This window comes from Amblyraja radiata, chromosome 21 (assembly GCF_010909765.2).
Source record: "Amblyraja radiata isolate CabotCenter1 chromosome 21, sAmbRad1.1.pri, whole genome shotgun sequence".
NCBI classification, from domain to species: Eukaryota; Metazoa; Chordata; class Chondrichthyes; order Rajiformes; family Rajidae; genus Amblyraja; species Amblyraja radiata.
The window spans coordinates 11563896-11588789 of NC_045976.1; the positions used below are offsets into that span (position 1 = coordinate 11563896).

The 24894-nt window shown below is 46.8% G+C and overlaps 1 protein-coding gene across 2 annotated transcripts in view; it reads right to left on the reverse strand.

The window, feature by feature from the left end:
- Positions 1 to 24894, reverse strand: part of arhgef39 (Rho guanine nucleotide exchange factor 39) — a 59620-nt gene that overhangs the window by 19087 nt on the left and 15639 nt on the right. For both annotated transcript variants that reach the window (XM_033039524.1, XM_033039523.1), the window contains exons 3-8: positions 18087 to 18262; positions 17808 to 17902; positions 16214 to 16334; positions 14108 to 14226; positions 1365 to 1435; positions 200 to 328 (exon numbers count right to left, since the gene is read on the reverse strand). In XM_033039524.1, coding sequence (XP_032895415.1) covers positions 200 to 328; positions 1365 to 1435; positions 14108 to 14226; positions 16214 to 16334; positions 17808 to 17902; positions 18087 to 18262 — 711 coding nt within the window. The remainder of the gene's footprint in view (positions 1 to 199; positions 329 to 1364; positions 1436 to 14107; positions 14227 to 16213; positions 16335 to 17807; positions 17903 to 18086; positions 18263 to 24894) is intronic.

Consider the following 24894-nt stretch of genomic DNA (forward strand, 5'->3'; position numbering starts at 1 on the left):
CTTTCAATAATCCAGTTAAAACCCTTGAAGGCGGGACAATTAACAAGGCCCATTCTTGTTTGGGCCGCGTGATTACGACTGATGTAATCACCCCAATACACTGGGCGGTGGGATTTCTGCGTTCTCATTTCTCCACCATACAAGACCCTTCCGAGGAGGAGGTCAATATAAAAGGGAATGGCTGATCACAGGGACGAACCTGCGGCCAGCACCTTGCTCCGTCGCCCTTTCAACAGTTTCTGCACCCGGAGCACCTGGAGGTGGTTCTCCTGCCTCCGAGCCTGGTCCTGAATGTGCTGGGAAGCTTCCGAAATCACCCTCACTGCACCTGATAGTCGGTGGAAACAAAAAAGGCAGCCAAGGCGATCAATTCTATTTATTTATTTTCATGAAATTGATGTGCTACAATGCTGAGTTCAATGAATCAGACAGTATACTTTTTGCCTTTGATTCGTTACTCCGTGAAAACCAGACGCAAAAACGCCGAGATTTTTACCATTTCGCTAACGATGTTACTTTTACATTCGCATATCCACACCTCATTAAATTTGGTCATTTTTCTGTACACATTTTCAATAAAACCCTTCACAAAACTTACTGTTTTCTTTAAATCGGCAGCTGCGGACGTCACAATGCCCTTGCGCTCGCGGCACTCACTCCACCCACTCTCGATTCAAGCAGATGCTCTCAACGCGCAGGCGCATTTTCCACCATGGGAGTGGTGGAATATTGCGTTGGGGGACGAGCCCTCCCGTGTGAACATGGGACCCAACGGTTCTCACTTAGTCTAGTATATTTATAGATATATAGAGATATAAACACACATACTATATTCTGCACTCTGTATCTTCCCCTTTGCTCTACCTACTGCACTTGCGTTTGACTTTAGAGATACAGTTTGGAAACAGGCCCTTCTGCCAACCAATGATCACCCCTACACTATCTTACACACTGGCGACAATTTTACCAATATCAATTAACCTACAAACATTTGGGTCTTGAGAGCATGGGAGGAAACTGGAGCATACGGAGAAAACCCACACGGTCACTGAGCGAACTTACAAACTTTGTACAGGCAGCACCCGTAGTCAGGATCGAACCCAGGTCTCTGGCGCTGTAATGCAGCAACTCTACCACTGCGCCACCCAACTTGATTTATATTCCTGTATAGTATTATCTGATCTGTTTGGACAGCATGCAAAACAAAGCTTTTCACTGTACCTCGGTACGTGACAATAATAGATCTAACCATACTTAGCAATAAAAGCCGAGTTCAACAACGATGTCCAGCTAGCAAAATATAAATGGGATGAAAAAAAATCAACGAACCTTCATCTGAATGATGATGAAGCCAAGTAACTTACTTTTGAGCTGCTGAAACTCTGGATGGTCAGGATTGGTATTTTCAGTTAAATCTCGCAACAGATGCTTGTATCTGAAATAAATAGATGCATTTTTTCCAAATAAATACCATTGTTTCAACAGCAGAACAAAAACTTGCATACGATTTCTCAGCACACAACGACTCATTGGGATTGCAGTTTCTTTAACTATTCCTGCCTCCCGCTGCCTTCAGGCTGAAGAAGGGTTCTGACCCGAAACGTCACCTGATCTCTTTGTCCAGCCTGACCTGCTGTGTTACTCCAGCACCTTGTGTCTATCTAGCGGTTAATTTAGTTTTAGTTTAGAGATAGAGCGTGGAAACAGGCTCTTCGGCCCACCGAGTCCACGCCGACCATCGATCACCCGTTCACACTAGTTCCATGCTATCCCACTTTCTCATCCACTCCCTACACACTGGGGGCAATTTACAGACAACAATTAACTTGCAAACCTCCATGTCTTTGGGATGTGGGAGGAAACTCGCAGTACCTGGAGGAAAGGAAATAGCGTGGAGACAGGCCCTTCGGCCCACTGCGTCCACGCCGACCAGCGTTCACCAGTTCTATCCTACACATTAGAGACACTTTACAGAAGCCAATTAACCCATAAACGCATAAATGGAATGGGGGAGGAAACCGGAACACTCACGGGGTCACAGGGAGAACGTGCAAACACACAGACACAGCACCCGAGTTCAGGGGCGAAACAGGGTCTCTGACGCTGCGAGGCAGCAACTCAACCAGCTGTGCTGAAGGAAAGTAAAGGGCCCACTTGGGCGTCACTTGCACGTAATTGACGCAACATCATTTATGCGTCACGACGCACGTGTCTTGCCGCGCAAGTGATGGGCGCATGGTGCGCATTAAGCACGCATGGTGCTTGGTGACGTAAGCAGTGACGCGCGGTCACTCGCGGCGCCCGGGGATTTTGAGACGTACAAAATCTTTGCGCATCATCTGGGTGACGCACAAATGACGCTCAAGTGGGACAGGCCCTTCATGGTCGATCGTCTGTACCCAACCCAGCAACTTGTCAGCCCAAGCAGATGGAAAGCAATCTGGCCCAATGTGACTTTGAGCAGTGGTGGTGGGCACAGGTCTACAAGTGACCTCTCAAGTCCAATGCCACCCAAGACCTCATTATGCACCACCTTCAGTAGTTCGGCACAAGCTCCCAACTTGGAATATTTCCAGACCCGTCGCAACTGTCCAGGAAATAGTAATTGCTTTAAATCCATTTCCAGGGGGAATCCCCGAGCCGTACGTAACTGACAGTAATGAGAGACAGAAGTGACAAATATACTTATGGCTTCAGATGTGACATTCTGATAGAGGTTATTTATCAATGTTCATGTTTTAATTAAAATGAGGCATGTTGACACACTACTTCTGGGAATATACAATTTGTGGTCGCTGTTTGTTAACGACTGAAATGGGGAAATAATATATTCACAAGGTAGGCGCCATTTCACGGACCTTGCGCAAGTTGGGAACAAATGCAAACTTCAAAAAGAAATGGTGCTACTTTGCAGAATGGTATTCAAAAGGGGGGTTTCACGGGGGGGGGGGGGGAGAAGATGCACTTCAAATGTCCACTTGCGTCTCCTTTCATTTCCCTCGCAGCCCTTCCATCCCTCTCTGTAGTTGGGACACTGTCAGAAGAGATTATTTGTTCTTCCCTTAGATACATTCTCAAGTGACAGGAGTTTAAAAAAAACTTCTGCACACAATCGGAACGAAGTGAGGCACGATATCATTAGGCCCCAGGAGTTGACATAAAACGCCTGGACTGCAAGTGGAGGTTGCTGCGAGACGGGTCTGCAGAGGTTGTCGTGCTGGAAAGGGAGCAGAGAAGGTTTGTGAGGATGTTGCCAGGACCAGATAGCTAGTTTAGTTCAGAGATACAGCACGGAAACAGGCCCTTTCGGCCCACCGGGTCCGCGCCGACCAGCCATCCCCGCACAGTAACACTATCCTACACCCACTAGGGACAATGTTTACATTCACCAAGCCAATTAACCTACAAACCTGTACGTGGGAGGAAACCGAAGATCTCGGAGAAGACCCACGCAGGTCACGGGGAGAACGTACAAACTCCGTACAGACAACAACCGTAGTCAGGATTGAATCCGGGTTTCCGGCGCTGCATTCGCTGTAAGGCAGCAACTCTACCGCTGTGCCACCGTGCCGCCCAAAGTGTGAGCTATAGGGAGAGGTTGAGTAGGCTGGGGCTCTATTCCTTGGAGCGCAGGAGGATGAGGGGCGATCTTATACACGTGTATAAGATCATGAGAGGAATAGACTGGGTCTCTTGCCCAGAGTAGGTGAATCGAGGACCAGAGGACATGGGTTTAAGGTGAAGGGGAAAAGATTTCATAGGAATCTGAGGGGAAAGGTTTTCACACAAAGGGCGGTGGGTGTATGGAACAAGCGAGTAGTTGAGGCTGGGACCATCCCAATGTTTAAGAAACTGTACATACGTACATGGATAGGACAGATTTGGAGGGATATGGACTAAACATAGGCAGGTTGGATTAGTGTAGCTGGGCAAGTTGGGTCAAAGGGTCTGTTTCCACACTGTGTCACTCTATGAATCTTGACCCAAAACGTCACCCATTCTTTCTCTCCAGAGAAGCTGCCTGTCCCTCTGAGTTACTCCAGCATTTTGTCTCTACCTTCTGTGGGATTACAGAGGCCAGCTCCAGAAATAACAGAAAGCTGCATTCAATGATAACACAATCCCCACCTGACCCAACTGTTCAATTAAACCCATTGACTGCACCTTTGTAAATAATCAAAAGTTATTTCATGCATAGAATTTTTTAACAATCTATCCGCCACTTGCAACATTTTCCTGCAGAAATGTCCCTGCTTTACTGGGAGTCGGTTCAGGTTAATTATTGTATCGAGCTAGAGTGAAAAGCTTTGCTCTGCATGCTAACCAAGAAGATCGGGTAAAACTACACGTAAATATAATCAAGTCAAACTCAAGTACAATAGGTGGAGCAAAGGGGAAGATAGAGTGCAGAATGTAGTTCTCTGCATTGTAGCGCATCAGCTCCATACACATAGTCCAATGTCCGCAATGGGGTAGAGGTGAATCAGACAGTATTCCAACTGATGGAAGGACCATTCAGAAGCCTGATAACAGAGGGGAAGAAGCTGTTCCTGAGTCTGGTGGTGTGCGCTTTCAAGCTTCTGTACCTTCTGTCGGACAGGAGCGGGGAGAAGAAGGAATGATCGAGGTGGGACAAGTCTTTGATTACGTTGGCTGCTTTCCCAAGGCAGCGTGAAATGTAGACGGAGTCGATGGTGGGGAGTCTGGTCTGTGTGATGGACTGGGCTTCATCCACAACTCTGCAATTTCTTGTGATCTTGAGCAGAGCTGTTCCCAATTCAAACTTGTGATTGAAGTTGTTTCCAGTTTTGATCACAGTGACTTATCTTTCCGCTGCCCAATCAATAGATGCTTTTTCTAAGTTAAACGAATCTCCACCTGCACGTGATCCATATCCCACCATTTGTGCTTGTCCATGAGCCTGCCTGAAAGCCCCTCGTGCATGGGATGCTGGTGGAAGCAGACACGATAGTGATGTTTAAGAAGCTTCTAAAAGTTGGGCCGAATGGAGGGATAGGGATTACATGCAGATTAGTTTAACTACGCCATGTTCGGCACGGTCATTGTGGGCCAAAGACCCTGTCCCTATGTTCCACGTTCTATGAAATAAAACACCCAGAAGCTGCACAGTAATCAAAAGACAGCACAGAAACAGGCCCTTCAGCCCATCTTGCCCATGATGGCCCATCTCCACTCGTTCCACCTGCCTGTGCTTGTCCCATATCCCTCCTGTCCTTTCCTATCCATGTGCCTGTCTAAATATATATTTAAATGTACCTGCCTCAATTACCCACTGTGGTCCATATACTCACCATATGCTGTGTAACAAAGTTGCCCCTCAGGTTCCTATTAATTCTTTCCCCACTCACCTTAAACCTATGTCCTCTATCTCTTGCTTCCCCTACCCTGGTTAAAATACTCCGTGTATTCTCCTTATTTATTCCCTCATACTACAAATAAATTGAACACGACAATATTTTCTCTTATACTGTTCAACCCTGAATTCGATTTTTCCTCCCTCACCTTAAACCTATGTCCTCTAGTTCCTGGTTCCCCAACTCTGGGCAAAAGACTGTGCATTTCAGCCCACCAATTCCCTTCATTTTACCAAACAATACAACAGGACAACATTTTCACTTATTAAAAATATACCATTCAACCCTTAATAAAACTAGTCTCACTCTGGTCTCTCTCTCTCTCTCTCTCTCCCTCTCTCATCAGGCAAGAGGTACAGAAGTGTGAAAACGCACACCTCCAGATTCTGGGACAGTTTCTTCCCAGTTGTTATCAGGCAATTGAACCATCTTATCGACAACTAGAGAGCAGTTGGAGACCCTCAGAGCATCTTTAAAGGAACTTTACTGGGCATTATCTTGCAATAAAGGTTATTCTCGTTATCCTGTAGGTAGACGAAAAAGCTGGAGAAACTCAGCGAGCGAGGCAGCATCTATGGAGCAAAGGAAATAGGCAACGTCTCTGGCCGAAACACTTCTTCAGACCCTTCCGGGCTGAAACCCTTCTTCAGGTCTGAAGAAGGGTTTCGGCCTGAAATGTTGCCTATTTCCTTCGCTCCATAGATGCTGCCTCACCCGCTGAGTTTCTCCAGCATTTTTGTCTACCTTCGATTTTCCAGCATCTGCAGTTCCTTCTTAAACCCTTTATCCTGTATCTGTACATGGCTTGATTGTAATCATGCATTGTCTTTCCGCTGACTGGATAGCACGCAACAAAAATACTTTTCGCTGTGTCTCAGTACACGTGACTATAATAAACTAAACTAAGTTTGGGCGATACCAGACAAATCCACCCTCTTCCACACAAACACAATGGGAGACTAATTAGTATGGATTTAACGTGATCAACATTCCCAGTTGCTGGCATTCCATGCAGGAAAGAAAAAGTCTAATGAAAACATTACAGCCTTGACATACAGATCTGCTCAACACACAATCCTCGCATTGTGCTTCTCATATAATTAGTGTATTTTGTTGTTGCCTGATAAGATACTTTCTGGTAATAAAGGGCAGCGTGCGACAGGTCTCAGCTCCTCTGGGTCTCTAATGTGTCGGTGGAGCAGGGCAGTCGCGGTGGGAGTGCGTCGAGAGCGGGGAGTTCCACTGAGCTGAGCCGCTCCGAACAGCGACCGCATCTGTCGATGGCATATGCTTCCTCAGGCTGGAGTTGCCCAGGACGGCTGGCTGCCTTTATCACGGAGGAGATTAATTACTGCAGAATGCTGCCAGTTACAGCGAGGACTGGAGCCGACAGGGGGAAAATCCCACTTTATACACACTGTGACAGGAGACATCATGGGCCGTGTCATTCACACGCCCAGCGCTCGACTCTCTTTTCTTAAGACAAAATTTTAAACAGCCCTCAAAGGTAAACTGGAGATCTATTATTTTGCTAAACCCACTTTGGACGTGGTAAAGAGTTTAAAAATCCAAGAAAAACGTTTTGCAGAAATAATTGCGGTTCTGGGGAAAAGGTTAACATGGGCAGCACACGGGTGGCGCAGCTGGTAGAGCTGCTGCCTCATAATGCCAGAGAGGAGAGGGCGAGGGGGGCGAAGGGTTGAGAATTTTCCACGTTCTCGCTGTGACCGCGTGGGTTTCCTCCGTTTCTTCTCACATCCTAAAGCTGAGGGTTAATTGGCCCTCTGTAAATTGCCCCCCAAGTGTGTCGGGAGTGGATGAGAAGGTGGGATCACATGGAGACAGTGTGAATGGGTGACCGATGGTCGTCGTGGGCTCGGTGGGTCGAAGGGGATGTTTCCACGCTGTATCTACCGATAAAGTAAAATTAAATCAGGAAATTACGGGATTGTGAATCAGCATCGGCAGTTTAGAGGGTTAGAGACACAGCGTGGAAACAGGTCCTTCGACCGACCGTCACCCGTTGACCAGTTCTATCCTACACACTATGGACTATTTACAGAAGCCAATTAACCTGCAAACCTGTACGTCTACGGGATGTGGGAGGAAATTGGAGCAGATGGAGAAAAACCTGCATGGTCACTGGGAGAGCCTGCAAACTCCGTACAGCCAGCAGCCGAGGTCAGGATCTCTGGCACCCGGGTCTCTGGCACTGTAAGGCAGCAACTTTATCGCTGCGCCACTGCGCCGCCCCGATACAGGTTCCTGGTGCCATATTAAAGAGAAAGCAATCCATTTCCTAGGAAGGGGACCAACTTGCAGAAGATGCTCCTCATTCCAATGCTATGATTGTACATTCAGAGGAAGATGTTGCAGAGTTAGGGCCTACTCACAAACCTGTGGTAAGTTGCAGCGTTCAATTAGATGTCTATTTAAAAAAATTCTAGTCAGTGGCTGTAACACGAGAGGCTGAGGGGTGATGCTAACGAGGTGTATGAACTCACGAGTGGGACAGATCGGGTGAATGCACCATTGAATCATTCTTCTGGCAGCTCATACAAGACTTTGATGAGGCCGCACTTGGAGCACCGTGCCGTAGTTTTGGTTACCCTCTAGAAGGAAAGAGGCCATTAAACTGGAACGAGTGCAGAGAAGATTTGCGAGGATGTTGCCAGGACTCGAGGGTCTGAGCTGAAGGGAGAGGTCGGGCAGGCTAGGACTTTATTGCTTGGAGCACACAGAGGATGAGGGGTGATCTTATAATGATGTACAAGAGCACGAGGGGAGTAGATTCAGTGAATGTACCAGGTTGGGGAAATCAAGAACCAAAGGACACAGATTTAAGGTGAGAGGGGCAAGATTTAATAGGAACCCGAGGAACAGCTTTATGACACAGAGGGTGGTGAGTGCATGGAACGAGCTGCCAGAGGAGGTAATTGAGGCAGGTACTATAACAACATTTAAGACACTTGGCCAGGTACACAGATAGGACATGTTTAGAGGGATAGGGGCCGAGCACGGACAATGTGACTAGCTAATGGGGCGCTTTGGTCGGCATGAACGAGTCGGGCCGAAGGGCCTGTTTCCACCCTGTATGACTCTTTGACAGGGATGACAGAGTTGCGAGTCTGTGGAATTCTCTGCCTCAGAGGGCAGTGGAGGCCAATTCTCTGGAGGCTTTCAAGAGAGAGTTAGATAGAGCTTTTAAAGATAGCAGAGTCAGGGGATATGGTGAGAAGGCAGGAACGGGGTACTGAATGTGGATGATCAGCCATGATCACAGTGAATGGCGGTGCTGGGCCGAAGGGCCTACTTCTGCACCTATTGTCTATTGCAGGGGTGTCAAACTGATTTTAGGTCACGGGCAACATGCTACTTTATGCGCGTCGGATTACGCCGTGTACGCACGAATGCAGTCCGATCCGGCACCGGGGACAGCTGCAGCCCGCTCTGGCATCAGGGAAATCATCCCGCGGACCTGATCGGACCCCTTCGCGGGCTGCATCCGACCTGCGGGCTTGACACCCCTGGGCCAGTGTCTGTTGTCTCTCTCAGGCAGTTGACAACTTATAAGTAAATTATTTTCATTAGAGAACTATATTCTGCACTCTGTATCTTCCCCATCGCTCTATCTATTGACATGATTGTACTCCTGTATAATATTATCTGATCAGACAGCATGTAAAATCAAACCTTTTCCCTGTACCTCGACAATAATAAACCAAAACCAAAACTTCTGCTAAGAATTGTAATTCTCCACTGTTTAAATGTTGATTTCTTGCGTTCCAATACTGAGATAGAAGTATTGCATTGAAGGAGATAAATTAATAATAAATAAGCCTTTAATTTATGAATGACAGTATACAAAATCAGACGGAAATTGTAGTTCCACAGGGAGACAACATCCTCTTAACCAGAATATTAATATTTCCCTGTGGACCATGAAATCTTCAAATTTGGCAAAACTCAAAATTGTGGTGCTCGGACCAGAGACTAAAACAGCCGACAGGATAAAGGTTTATTTATTCAAAGCTCAAAGGGCGGCGCTGTGGCGCAGCGGGTTGAGCCGCTGCCTCAGAGCACCAGAGACCTGGGATCGATCCCGACCTCCGGGTGCTGTCTGTGTGTGTGGGGGGTGTTTACACATTCACCCTGTGACCGTGTGCGCTTTCCTCCAGGTGATCTGGTTTCCACTCACACCCCAAAGACGTGCGGGTTTGTACATAGAACGTGGAACAGTACAGCACAGGAATGGGCCCTCTGGCCTGCAATGACCATGCCAGGTTAAACTGATCTCATCTGCCTGCACGCGATCCAAATCGTTCCGTACCCTGCGTGGGTTTTCCTCCCACATCACGTGTGGGTTTGGCCCTCTGTAATTTGCACTTAATGTGTAGGGAGTTGATGAGAAAGTGGGATAACATAGAACTAGTGTGAACGGGTGATCGATGGTCGGCATGGACTGAGTGGGCCGAAGGGCCTGTTTCTATGCTGCATCTTTCAATGAATCAATCCCTTCATCTGGTCAAAAGATGCAGCAGAACAATAGACAATAGACAATAGGTGCAGGAGTAGGCCATTCGGCCCTTCGAGCCAGCACCGCCGTTCAACGTGACCATGGCTGATCATCCCCAATCAGTACCCCGTACCTGCCTTCTCCCCATGTCCCCTGACTCCGCTATCTATAAGAGCTCTATCTAGAAAGTATCTAGAAAAAGTATATCTCTTGAAAGTATCCAGAGAACCGGCCTCCACCGGCCGAGGCAGAGAATTCCACAGACAAAGCAGAACAAAGTTGTTACAATGAAGAGTAAAATTCCGAAACCAACGTATCCTAGTTCTGCATACACCAAACTACTCCCTCTTCTCCTCTCTCCCATCGGGCAAAAGGTATACAAGTGTGAAAACGTTACACCCCCAGATTCAGGGACAGTTTCTTCCCAGTTGTTAACTGCCAACTGAACCATCCCACCACAACTAGAGAGCGGTCTTGAACTACTATCCACCTCATTTGGAGACCCTCAGACTATCAGTATTCGTACTTCACTGGCTTTACCATGCACTAAATGTTATGCCCTTATCCTGTGATTGTGTATATTGTGAATAGCTCGATTGTAATCATGTATAGTCTTTCCACTGACTGGATAGAACGCAACAAAAGCTTTTCACTGCATGTGGCAATAAACTTAACTGAACTAAACAAAACAAGGAGAAACACACCATCCATTGTTAAAATCTGTCTGATTCTTTTATGTTCCTCAATTAAAATGGACCCAACCCGTTCAACCTTCGTTCATATATCAACCTCCCCATCCCAGAAACCAACCTCATGTACCTTTGCCAAGCTCCCTCCAGTGATACTTCATACCTTCTTTAACAAGAAGACCAAATCCATTCGAAGAGAGATACAAACAGCTGGAGTAACTCAGCGGGACAGGCAGCATCTCTGGAGAGAAGGAATGGGTGGCGTTTCGGGTCGAGACTGTCTGAAGGAGGGTCTCGACCTGAAACGTCACCCATTCCTTCTCTCGAGAGATGCTGCCCGTCCCGCTGAGTTACTCTAGCTTTTTGTGTCTATCTTCGATTTAAACCAGCATCTGCAGTTCCTTCTGACATCAAATCCATTCTCCAGGTACAGACTCACCTGCACCTGTAAAGTTGCATCAAAACCGCTCCACCTTTATGCTTCACAAGAATTGTAATGGCATCAGCGAACATTACATAGAACAGTACAGCGCAGAAACAGGCCCTTTGGCCCACAATGTCACCACCGAACATGATACTAAGTTAAACTAATCTCCTCTGCCTGCACGTGGTCCGTATCACTCCATTGCCTGCACATCAATGTGCCTATCTAAAAGCCTCTTCAACACCACATTCGTATCTGCCTCCTCCACCACCACCAATCCTTGCAGCACGTTCAAGGGACCCACCACTTTTATGCAAAAACATTTTTTTTTTTAAATCTCCCTTAAACTTTACCCCGCTCACCTTAATAATAATAATAATAAATTTTATTTATGGCGTCCTTCAAGAGTCTCAAGGACACCTTACAAAAATTTAGCAGGTAGAGGAAAAACATGTAAGGGGAATGAAATAAATAGTAGAGACATGACTAGTACACAAAGTAAAGACAGAATACAATTCAAAACACAATATGAGGCAATTAATGCACAGATGAAAAGGGAGGGGGACGTGGGGCTAAGGATAGGCAGAGGTGAAGAGATGGGTCTTGAGGCGGGACTGGAAGATGGTGAGGGACACGGAATTGCGGATCAGTTGGGGGAGGGAGTTCCAGAGCCTGGGAGCTGCCCTGGAGAAGGCTCTGTCCCCAAAACTGCGGAGGTTGGACTTGTGGATGGAGAGGAGACCGGCTGATGTGGATCTGAGGGACCGTGAGGGTTGGTAGGGGGAGAGGAGGTCAGTGAAATATGGGGGGGGCCAGATGGTGGAGGGCTTTGTAGGTGAGGATCGGGATTTTGTAGTTGATCCGGTGGGAGATGGGAAGCCAGTGAAGTTGTTTGAGGACTGGAGTGATGTGATGCCAGGATTTGGTGTGGGTGATGAGTCGGGCGGCTGCGTTCTGGACCAGTTGGAGTCGGTTGATGTAGGTGGAGCTGATGCCAAGGAGAAGTGAGTTGCAGTAGTCCAGTCGGGAGGAGATGAAGGCATGGATGAGTCTTTCAGCAGCGGGAGGTGTGAGAGAGGGTCTGAGTTTGGCGATGTTGCGGAGATGAAAGAAGGAGGTTTTAATGACATGGCGGATGTGAGGCTCAAGGGAGAGGGTGGAATCAAAGATCACGCCAAGGTTGCGGGCCTGGGGAAATGGGGAGACAGTAGTGCCATCGATGGTGAGAGTGGGGTTATTGATTTTGCTGAGTGTGGCTTTGGAGCCTATGAGGAGGGATTCTGTCTTATCGCTGTTGAGTTTGAGGAAATTATGTTGCATCCAGGTTTTTATAGCTTAAAGGGCAGGATTTACGTAGAACAAAGCTGCTGCTGGTTTACAGAAGAAAAAAAAAAGGCACAAAGTGCAGGAGTAACTCAGCTGATCAGGCAGCATCTCTGGAGAACATGGAGAGGTGACGTTTCGGGTCGGGACAGTGGGGTGTGGATAGGGAACAGGTTACAGACTGAAGGATCCCAACCGGAAACGTCACCTGCCCATGTTCTCCACAAAATGTACAAACGTGTATGTGGTCACCGGTCACAATGTGCACAGAAATCTCAACCCGTGATAAAAAAAAATTAGTTAATTAGTACATTCATTATCTGAAGAAGGGTCGTGACCCAAAGAATCTGAAGGATACCGACCCGAAACGTCGCCTGTCCATTCCCTCCACAGTTGCTGCCGAAACCGTTGTAAGAACTTCATTGTATTGAAAGGAACTGCAGATGCTGGTTTACACCGAAAATTAGACATAAAATGCTGGAGTAACTCAGCGGGACAGGCAGCATCTCTGGAGAGAGGGAATGGGCGACGTTTCAGGTCGAGACCCTTCTTCGGACTGGTCACCCATTCCTTCTCTCCAGTGATGCTGCCTAACCTGCTGAGTTACTCCAATAAGTTGCAAGAATTTCATTGTTCTGCCTGCGACCTACGACAATAAAACACTCTTGACTTGACTGTTGCCAGTTCTAGCACATTGTGTTTTGCTCATTAGTTGTCGCAAGATTAGTTGTTGCTCAGGTAGAGCGCACCTGTCCACAGTAACATCTTCCAATAACGTGCTTCAAATGTCTTGCCTAACAGCACCAGCTTATGATTATGAAGCACCAGGATTGGAGTGGGACTTCTGTAATGAAAGCTGAGTGCGGAAGCATGATTTGTGTTTGATGTATACATCACGTTATGAAATGAGATATCAGGTAATAACTCAAGATCAGATGTCATTGGTGACTCTAGGTATTAAAATGCAGCCGACAGACTGGGGAAACACACAAGCAGAAGACTAAATAATTCTAAATCAATCAACGAAACTGATCCGGGTAAATACCATTTCATCCGCACAGCCCCTGATGACGAGGTGAATGAGAGTGAGGGCTGATGTCAATGCATTTGCCACCAAGAAACCAAATTTACTAATTTCTTTGGTTTGGCATTTAAATGCTAACAAATATACTTCATGGCTTTGTGCAAATTTGTGGGGTTTAAAAAAACAGGGCACATAGAATCATACAGTGTGGAAACAGGCCCTTCGGCCCAACTTACCCATGCCGACCAACATGCCCCATCTACGCAAGTCCAACCTGCCTGCGTTTGGCCCATAACCCTCTAAACCTGTCGTATCCATGTGCCTAACTTGTCGCAATAGTGCCTGCCTCAACTACCTCCTCCAGCAGCTTGTTCCATGCACCCATCGCCCTTTGTGTGAAAAAGTCACCCCTCAGGCTCCAATTAAATCTTCCCACCCTTATCTTAAACCTATGTCTTCTGGTTTTCAATTCCCCTACTCTGGGCAAAAGGCTCTGTGCATTTTCCTGATCTATTCCTATCATGGGGAATAGACCCGGAACCTCTCTAAGATCACCCCCCTCATCCTCTTGAAATCCAAGGAATAAAGTCCTAGCCTGCTCAACCTCCCCCTACAGCTCCAGCCCGCATGTCCGAACAACATCCTCGTAAAATCTTCTCTGCACCCTTTCCAGCTTGACAACATCTTTCCTACAAAATCAAAACAGAACAGATGCCAATAACTAGATAAATTACAATAACTAGTAAGGCTACTCACTGATATATACGCCGAAGAGGCAGGGGAAGCAAGTCTTCTAGTTTCAACCCGTGGAATTCTGTTCGAGATTCTTGAAGCTTCTTAAATCGAGCGAATTGTTTGTTTTTCTTAATTTGCTCCTAAAACAGAACGCAGGAGACGCACATTAATTAAAAGAGCGTTGGGCGCTGGTAAGATGCATTATTCTCGCACACCGAGAAGATATGTCAGAAGATCTGTCGATGGAAACTAATTGCACTAGGGCACATTATTATGCACAGGGACTTTACTGAAGGTTGATTAGGGCAAATCTACCGGCTTTTGTCACATCGCCCTAATTATGCAGCCCCATGTTCCGACAATTACATTTATGTACACCCACTGTTAGAATCAATGTTACTTGTGCAGCTAGTGCTTAATCAATGAAATCAGTCAATTTACCATGGTCATATCCTTCTTCTTAATTAAGACAGCGATACCTAGCTCCAGCTCAGGGTGTTGAAGAGATAAATAAGCACATAGGTTGGGAACTACTGTCAAAAGAGGCGATGCTGCGATTTCACTCCTTCAGCCTCTTGAAGGAGCAAGACTTTGCCGCCGTTTCCCAAAGGGGTGAGGGAGCTCCGTGCCACCTTTCCAAACTTGCACCCACATAAAGTCTCTAATGAGCAAAGACTGTGACGAGCGCACACAATGCGAGCAAAGTCTAAAGTATGAAGCTTGAACCACATGCCAAAACTAATTGGGAAAGGAGCAAACTGCATTGAACAATTAGCCTTCCCTTGGCAAGATTGATTTCAGCTTAGGGTCACCTTCCTGACCAACAGAATGGCGTGCAAAAGAAATGTAAGGTTTGAGAGTCATAGAAGTGAGACAGTATGGAAACAGGCCCTTCGGCCCATCTTGTCTACATTTTTGGGGCCCGGAACCTTGAACTGTTTTGGGGGCCCCGTCGCGACCAGCAACGAGGTTTGGGTAACCACTGTTATCATCTTCAATGGGGTTGTCCCACGACAGGCTGGCAACGCCCCCTGAAGCTCCTGCAATTTCAATACATTGAAAGTGATTCTCAAGCTTTCTGCTGGTAGTTTACATAACAGAAGCTTAGAATTATCCTAACACATAAGCAGTAAAATAACCCCCAAAGGATATATATTTCATGAAATAGACAATAGACATTTCTATGATCACCCACAATCAGTACCCCATTCCTGCCTTCTCCCCATATCCCTTGTCTCTGCTATCTTTAAGAGTTCTATCTATCTCTCTCTTGAAAGCCTCCAGAGAATTGGCCTCCACCACCAATCCACTCTTGAAGATAGCGGAGTCAGAGGATATGGGGAGAAGGCAAGAACGAGGTACTGATTGTTGATGATCAGCCATGATCAGATTGAATGGCGGTGCTGGCTTGAAGGGCCGAATGGCCTACTCCTGCATCTATTGCCTATTCACAACTCTCTGTGTGAAAATGTATTTCCTCATCTCCGTTCTAAATGGCCTATCCCTTTTTCTTAAACTGTGGCCCCTGGATCTGGACTCTCCCAGCATTGGAAACACGTTTCCTGCCTCTAGCGTGTCCAAACCCTTAATAATCTTATATGTTTCAATAAATGGCCCACATACAGCTAAAAAAATCTTTACAAAAAATATGTTCCCTGAAAATTCTCTTTGCCGAACACTGAGATGAGAAAAAACTTTTTCACCCAGAGTTGTGAATTTGTGGAATTCTCTGCCACGGAAGGCAGTGGTCTCGTCTCCTTCAGCAGCACTTCGGTCTCCGTTCCTGAGCTCAGACACCCACTTCTCCTCACCTCACCTACGCTCACTTCCCCTCACCTACACCTCGACTAATCCCCTCGCCTCACTAAACCCCTCGCCTCGACGATACCTCACCACCAAACTTCTCCTCACACCTAAACCTTGCCTCAACTAAACCGTACATCACTAAACCTCGCCCCTCAAACAAACCTCACACCTTAACCCCGCCTCAACTTAACTAAACGTAACTAAACCTCCCACCTGACACCTGACCCGCGCCTGCGCCACTCACCGCGCCTGGACTTTTGTACATACATTCTGAGCGCTCGTCGCAGTCATGCCCATAATGCCCCCTCGTGGATGAATTACCTGCAAGACTTTGAGAGCATGTTCCATGTTATCTGTGTAAGTGGTATAAAGATGAAGTTGAGGGCAGAAGCGTTCAAATCCTTGCCCTAGTTTTCCGTCCTCGAGATCACTCAACAGCATCCTGTGTGAGACCCAAAAGCCGTCAGCAGCTAAGTGACAAATATGACCCGTGTTTTCACACTTTACCCTTCCATGTCTCCCTCCCCCCTGACTCGCAGTCTGAAAAAGGGTCTCGACCCCGAAAGGTCACTCACTCCCTCTCTCCAGAGATGCTGCCTGTCCCACTGAGTTACTCCAGCATTTTCTGCCTATCTTCAGTGACAAATTAGGGCAGACCAAGACTTCATTTCTCAGAGCACAGGAGGTTGAAGGGCAATCTTATAGAGGTATGTAAAATCATGAGGGGAATAGATAAGGCGATAGTTTGTGAAATGCCGTTATTGTACCTGCCTCAACTACACTGAACCATCCAACCATTCCACCGGCAACTCATACAAGACGTTGGTGAGACCGCACTTGGAGTACTGTGCTCCGTTTTGGTCACCCTGCTGAAAGGAAAGATGCCATAAGGCTGGAAAGGATGCAGAGTAGCTTTGTGAGGATGTTGCCAGGACTCGAGTGCCTGAGTCCTGCCAACACAGGGTGAGGTCGGACAGGCGAGGACTTTATTCCTTGAGACACAGGAGGCTGAAGTATGATCTTTTAGAAGTCATCGTGTAATATCACGAGGGGAATTGATGGGGTGAATGCAGAGTATTTTACCCAGGCCAGGGCAATGAAGACCCAGAGAACTTAGCCTTAAGGAGAGAAATGAAAGATTTAATAGGAAAATGAGAGACGACCTTTTCCAGTCAGAGGGTGGTGGTTAAATGGAACTAGCTGCAAGAGGAGGTAGTTGAGCCAGGTACAATAACAACATTTAAAAGACACTTGGACAGGAACATGGATAAGAAATGTTTGGAGTGACGTGGATGAAATGTGGGCAACTGGGTCTACCTAAGATGGAGCATCTTGGAAGGCATGAACAAGTTGGATTGAGGAGCCCGTTTCCTTGCTGGACTAAATTATAAATTAGACAGGTACATGGATAGGAAAGGTTTGGAGAGATATGGACCAACGGGTGGGAAAATGGGACCGGTGATAGGCATGGACTAGTTGGGCTGAATAGCCTGTTTCCATGCTGTATGACTCTACGATACGGTATGTCTCATTGCCTAATTATACTTTTATAATTTCCTAAAATAAATTGTCCCTGGAGGCAGAGCCTATTTCCTTTACAAAGGACAGGTTCAATGAACCCGCACAAACTGGATAATCAGAGATACACATCAGCCATCTTGCCTTGCCCACACGTCCTGCGTCTCTGCAACTTATAATCTGACACCTTAGACACTGACCTCTGGGATCGGAGAAACAAGGAACTGCAGGCGCTGGCTTGCAAACAAGACACAAAGTGCTGGAGTAAATCAGCGGGTTAGGCAGCATCTCTGCACCCTTCTTTGGGTTGAAGAACAACTGGCTTTTTACTGTGCCAGGACATCACCAAGCAGTGTTTTACTAAGAAATGTAAAAGTCGAGTTTTAAACTAGTGTACCTGTTTATTGAATAGATGGACTTAAAGGTGCAAAATATGGCATCTCGTTCCCCTGGTCGCAGAGTCCCCTTTGCCGTTAAAATCTCTATAAAATACTGCAATACAAGACCATTAGACATTGAAGAGACTGTTTCTTTAAACCGTGAACAGTGCATGTGACTACAAGTTACTGCAGGGCACTCCGTTACAAGGGTGGCACAGTGGCACAGCTGGTAGAGCCACTGCCTCACAGCGCCAGGGACCCAGGTTCGATCCTTTTGAACAATGAAACATCCTTACCACTGCAACTAACTCCAGCTGTTCGAAGTACCTCTGCTCCGTCTCAATCAACTCTTTCGCAGTCCGAACCCTTTTCCTTTCCCAACGCGTTCTCTGCTCCTCCAGGTTGGTTCCGCCCGCTGGGTACTTCAGCTGAGGGTGACTTGCCATGGGGACACGGACTTCTTCACTGGAAGCTGGGTTTGGGAAACAGGAATCACGTGCCAACATGAAGTAGAACACAGGTGACATACAGTGGGGTGAATGCACACAGCCTTTTACCGAGCATTGGGGAACTAAGAACTAGAGGGAAACAAAAGGAACTGCAGATGCTAGTTTATAGCAAAGACAGACACAAAGTGCTGGAGTAGATCAGACTGCATCACTAGATTTTTTTTAAATTAATAGGTGACGTTTCGGGTCGGGACCCTTCCTCAGAATCAAGAACTAGAGGGCATAGGCTGAAGGTGAGAGGGGAGGATTGAGTTAGAGTCAGCCCTCAGGGACTACATTCACACACAGCAACAGTCACAGCAGGGAAACATTCCCTTTGGCCCATGCCGACCAACATGCCCCAACTACACTAGCCTCGCCTGCCATGTTTGGCCCATATTCCTCTAAACCTATCCTATAACTTTAATAGGAACCTCAGAGATTGGTGGTTAGAAAGAGTCGAGCAGCATCTCTGGACCCTTCTGTGGTTTGCAACATTTAAAAGATGCTTGGATAAGTGACAGATAGGATAGATTCAGAGCGCTATGGGCCAAACGTGGTCAAATTGCTTTGGCTTAGATGGGGCATTTTGGTCGGCATGGTTGAGTTGGGCCGAAGGGCCTGTTTCCGTGCTGTACGACTATGAAACACAGGCAGCTTTGACTTTTTTTTTTGCTTTGGTTGGTTAATTGACTTGATTGTATTTGACTTGATTGACTGCGAAAGAGTTGATTGAGTGGGTTTCGTATTATCAGATTGGCAAGCATGCAATACAAAGCTTTTCACTGTACCTCAGTACATGTGACAATAATAAACCAAAACACCCGATTCTGAATGTAGTCCAGCACAGCACAAGGGACAGGCCCTTCGGCCCACAATGTCCGCGCTGAACATGATGCCAAGTTAAACTGATCTCCTCTGCCAGCACGTGATCCATATCCCCTCCATTCCCAGCATATCCATGTGCCTGTCAAAAAACACTATCGTATCTGCCTCCACCACCACCCCTGGCAGCGCGTCCAGGCATCCACCACCCAAACGGGTTTAAAAAGTAGAAAGACATTACTTCAAACCCTACACAAATTTCATTACCATTAGTTCGAAATAAAAACAGTAGCGGCTAGAAATATTCTGTAATAAGTTTCAAACTCATGGGTCCTAGCATTTAATTTCACTCCAGAAGACTTCTTTCCAGTTTGAACAAAGGTCTCGAACCAAAATCTAGTCTGTCCATTAACTCCACAGATGCTGCCTGATCTGCTGAGTTCCTCCAGCACTTTGCGTTTTGCTCAGGGCAGCACAGTGGTGCAGCCGGTGGAGCCTTTGCCTCACAGCGCCAAAGACCCGGGTTCAATCTTGACCTCGGCTGCTATCTGTGCGGAGTTTGCACGTTCTCCCTGTGACCACATGGGTCTCCTCCGGGTGCTCCGGATTCCCCCCACATCCCAAAGTTGTGCGGGTTTGTAGGCTAATACAAATTGTATTAAATAATTAAATACATTAACTCTGTAAATTGCCCCTAGTGTGTAGAGTAGATTGGAAAGTGGGATAACATAGAACCAGGGTGAATATGGTCGGCGTGGACTCGGTGGGCCGAAGGGCCTGTTTCCATGCTGTATCTCTAAACTAAGCACAGGATTCCAGCAGTCTCGTGTCTCTCAAGTCCCTCATGTATGGAATCTGTACTTTTAAGCTTTGCTCCTTTCATAATTTGGCTCTGTCAGTCAAAAGCCAACTCTGGAATTTGAATGTTTTCAACACGATTTACAAAAGAGCGAGTCCTCTCCTGATGTCCATCACTGCTCTTCAAAAATTAATCCTTCAGTCATTCATTCACCTTTGTTGTTTACAAACCAGCGCCGATCCTCAGAAGTAATTAATCGAATGTTAAGTGCTTGAGACACTTCCAAGAATAGATGTGGGAAGGTGATGCATAAACAATGACTTGCTTTGCAATTTACTGCCTTTGTTCCCATTTCTGTTTCTTGTTGATTGAAAGATGCAGCGGGGAAACAGGCCCTTCGGCCCATCAGGTCCACACCACCCATCAATCATCTGAACACACTCGTTCTACGTTATCCCATATTCACATTCATTTCCTACACACTAAGGGCAACTTACAGACTAGGACTACATACTTGGGGCATTGTTGAGTTTGGGGTTCCAGCACACATGGAAACAGGCCCTTTGGCTCACCGAGTCCACACCAACTATTGATCAACCATTCGCACTAGTTCTATGTTATCCCACTTTCTCATCCACTCTCTACACACCAAGGACAATTTACAGAGGGCCAGTTAGACTACAAAGACAGAGTAACTCAGCGGGTTAGGCAGCATCTCTGGAGAACCTGGAATAGGTGACGTTTTGGGCCGGTTCCCTTCATTAGACTCCACATTTTGACTGCTCTAGCCCATAAACCCACACGTCTTTGGCAAGTGAGAGGAAACCAGAGCACCCGGAGGAAACCCATGTGGTCACAGGGAGAACGTGCAAACTCCCCACACGCCCAAGGTCAGGATCGAACCCGTGTCTTTGGCGCCGCGAGGCAGCAGGTGTACCAGCTGCGCCACTGTGCTGTTCACTTTCTAAAAGTAACTGTACCTCTTCCGAAATTAAACCTGGCATTTTCCAACTCTCCGATGCCAGCCATTCTCGGCACGAACAGAACCATCTAAGTAAAAAGTCTTTGTTCCAGCACTTACAACTGAGCACTTTGATCTGGTCAATGCTAAACACACCAAAATGGTTATTTCTTGGAGTCCATGAAAATGTAAATATTTGTTGCTTTTGAATTTCTTGTGCTCATTTATAATATCCAAGGTCCTTCCATAAGCTAAGATACAGTCCCTTTCACCTCTACACTTCACGCCTTGGGAAAGCAGCCAAAATAATCAAAGACTTGGGAACAGCTCTGCCCAAGATCAAAAGGCATTGCAGAGAATTGTGGATGTAGTCCACTCCAGACTCCCCACCATTGACTCCATCTCCACTTCACGCTGCCTCAGAAACACAGCCAACCTAATCAAAGACTTGCCTGTCCCACCTTGGTCATTCCTTCTTCTCCCTGCTCCCCTCAGGCAGAAGGTACAGAAGCTTGAAAGCGCGTACCACCAGACTCAGGAACAGCTTCTTCCCCTTTGTTATCAGGCTTCTGAACAGTCCTTCCATAAGCTAGGGTACTGTCCGATTCACCTTGTGGACTTTGTCTCTGGAACTGATGCGCTACAATGCTGAGAACTATATTCTGCACTCTGTATCTTCCCCTTTGCTCGACCTACTGTACTTGAATTTGAACTGATTGTAGTCAAATATAGTATTATCTGATCAGTTTGGATAATATGCAAGCCAAAGCTTTCCACTGTACCCGACCTAGTGCACGTGACAATAATAAACCTGATCCTATACGTGTATCAAGGGTAGATCTTTTAAGATAAAATAGCAATTCTATCTTGAGCAATAAGTGAGTTTAAAGCAATAGAGGTTGATGAAAGCATCCATCACCTTAATTCCACAGACAGGTCACCAAAACTGTCAATTCCAATCTGCTTTGTAATTAAATACATCACTAATATGGATTTTTCCAAGATTGTCACCAGTTCTACAGACATCAAGTCTGTGACAGTCAAAGATTTCAGCCTTAAAGGTTTCAGCAACTTTACCCTGGTTGCACAAATCCAATAAACGAACACACTGCCGCTCCAATTAAAATTCAAAGATGATAGTGTGCCCTTAAAATATTTAATCCAGGAGTACATCTAAAACGGAAAGTGAGCAGATGTATAAATCTAAACTCGCGGCACCATTTTGACACTCAGGTTTCTGCTTTTCACCTTGCACTTAAGCTTTTAAATGCTTCCTTATAGATTCACCATTGTTGAAGCATGCTGCCCAGGGCATCGCAGTGGCGCAGCTGGTAGAGTTGCTGCCTCACAGCACCAGAGACCTGGGTTCAATCCTGCCCTCGGGTGCTATCTGTGTGTGAGGTTTGCACGTTCTCCCTGTGACTGCGTGGATTTCCTCCAGGTGCTCCGGTATCCTCCCACATCCCAAAGATGGGTTAATCAGCCCTCTGTAAAATGGTGTCTGATGTGGATGAGAAAGTGGGATAACATTGAACTCATCAATGGGTGACTGATGGGCGGCATGGACTCGGTGGGCCGAAGGGCCTGTTATAATGGTGTATCTGTAAATTTAAACCAAGGAACGTAATGCCCCTGTCCCACTTAGGAAACCTGAACGTAAACCTCTGGAGATTTTGCCCCCACCCAAGGTTTCCGTGCGGTTCCCAGAGGTTGCAGGAGGTTGCAGGTAGTGGAAGCAGGTAGGGAGACTGACAAAAACCTCCTGGAACTGCACGGAAACCTTGGGTGGGGCGCAAAGCCTCCAGAGGTTTACGTTCAGGTTTCCTAAGTGGGACAGGGGCATAACAACTTACTGAGGTAACCCCATCACCAAGGACAACCATAACACAGCAACGTTGTGGGAACTCATTACCTTCAAGCAAGACGCATAGTGTTTGTGTAACTCAGCGGGTCAGGCAGCATCTCTGTAAGGAATGGACAGGTGACGTTTTGGGTTGGACCCTTCTTCAGACTGGAGATGGGTCTGAGGAAGGGTCCTGACCCAAAATGTCACCTATCCATGTTCTCCAGAGGTGCTGCCTGACTTGCTGAGACTCCAGCATTTTGTGTCACTTTTGGCAAACCGGCATCTGCAGTTCCTTGCATGTACATTACATTCTAGCACTCAGCGATCATCCTGCAATCTTCCTCCCAACCCCCACTCCATCTACACCTCACGCTGCCTCAGCAAGGCCGCCTACACAATCAAGGATCAGTAACACCTTGATTACTCCCCCCCCTCCCATCAAGCAAGAGGCACAGAAGTGTGAAAATACACACCTCTAGAATCAGGGACAGGTTCTTCCCAGCTCTTATCAAACAACTGAACCGTCCTCTCACTAACAAGAGAGCGGTCCTGAGCTACCATCTATCTGTGGAGACCCTCGGACTATCTTTAAATTGGCCTTTACTGGACATAACCTTGCACTAAACATTATTCCCTTCATCCTGTATCTGTACACTGTGGACGGCTTGATTGTAACCAAGTATAGTCCTTCCGCTGAATGGATAACGCGACAAAAAAGCTATTCACTGTACCACGTAACATTAAACTAAACAAAACACGACACCATCCCGAATGATTTACGCCATGACTTTTACACCTTTAGCTCCCAATCTGACACCACTGTGGATGCTGGCTGGTTTCATGGTTCAGGTTGGCCGGGGCAACGAGTGCTATAAAATTGCACACATTTCCCACGTCTCAAAACTGCACCAAAACAATAACTCCTCGCGGCTCAGCAGGAGCACATTAGTCACCAGCGTCACAACTCAGAGCTAACACCTACACGTCAAATCAAATTATTTAAAGACCGCATAAGATGTCATGAATTTTGTTGCATTTGCCCATTTTGTCAATTTTTGGCAAGTTTACATGTTTAACAAGTCAGACCCAAGAAGGAGACAAAGCAGTAGTAAAGAACTGCAGACACTGGTTTAAATCCACGGTAGACACAAAATGCTGGAGTAACTCAGTGGGACAGGCAGCATTTCTGGAGAGAAGGAATGGGTGACGTTTCGGTTCGAGACCCTTCTTCAGTCTCGACCCGAAAGGTTGCTGCCTTACAGCGCCAGAGCCTCAGATTCAATCCTGACCTCTGGTGCTGTTTGTGTGGTGTTTGCATGTTCGCCCTGTGACTGCGTGGGTTTCCTCCGGATTACTTTAGGTGAATTGTCTTCTTTAAATTGCCCCTATTGCGTCGGGAGTGGATGAGAAAATGGGATAATGTAATAATAATAATAATGGATGGGATTTATATAGCGCCTTTCTAATACTCAAGGCGCTTTACATCGCATTATTCATTCACTCCTCAGTCACACTCGGTGGTGGTAAGCTACTTCTGTAGCCACAGCTGCCCTGGGGCAGACTGACGGAAGCGTGGCTGCCAATCTGCGCCTACGGCCCCTCCGACCACCACCAATCACTCACACACATTCACACACATTCACACACAGGCAAAGGTGGGTGAAGTGTCTTGCCCAAGGACACAACGACAGTATGCACTCCAAGCGGGATTCGAACCGGCTACCTTCCGGTTGCCAGCTGAACACTTAGCCCATTGTGCCATCTGTCGTCCAATGTAGAAATGTACATAACATACAAACAGCTCTAGACTGCCCAACACAGCAAGATATTGCAGAGCTGTGGATGTAGTCCTGTCAATTACACAGACCAGACTCCCCACCATTGACTCCATCTACACGTCACGCTGCTTCAGAAAAGCAGCCAACGTAATCAAAGACTTGCCCGTCCCAGCTTGGTCATTCCTTCTTCTCCCTGCTCCCCTCAGGCAGAAGGTACAGAAGCTTGAAAGCGCGTACCACCAGACTCAGGAACAGCTTCTTCCCCTTTGTTATCAAGCTTCTGAACGGACCTTCCATAAGATAAGGTACTGTCCGATTCACCTCTATCCCATCGCGTACATTGGGCTATGTCTAAGGAACTGATGCGTTACAATGCTGAGATTCTAGATTCTGCACCCTTGGCCCTC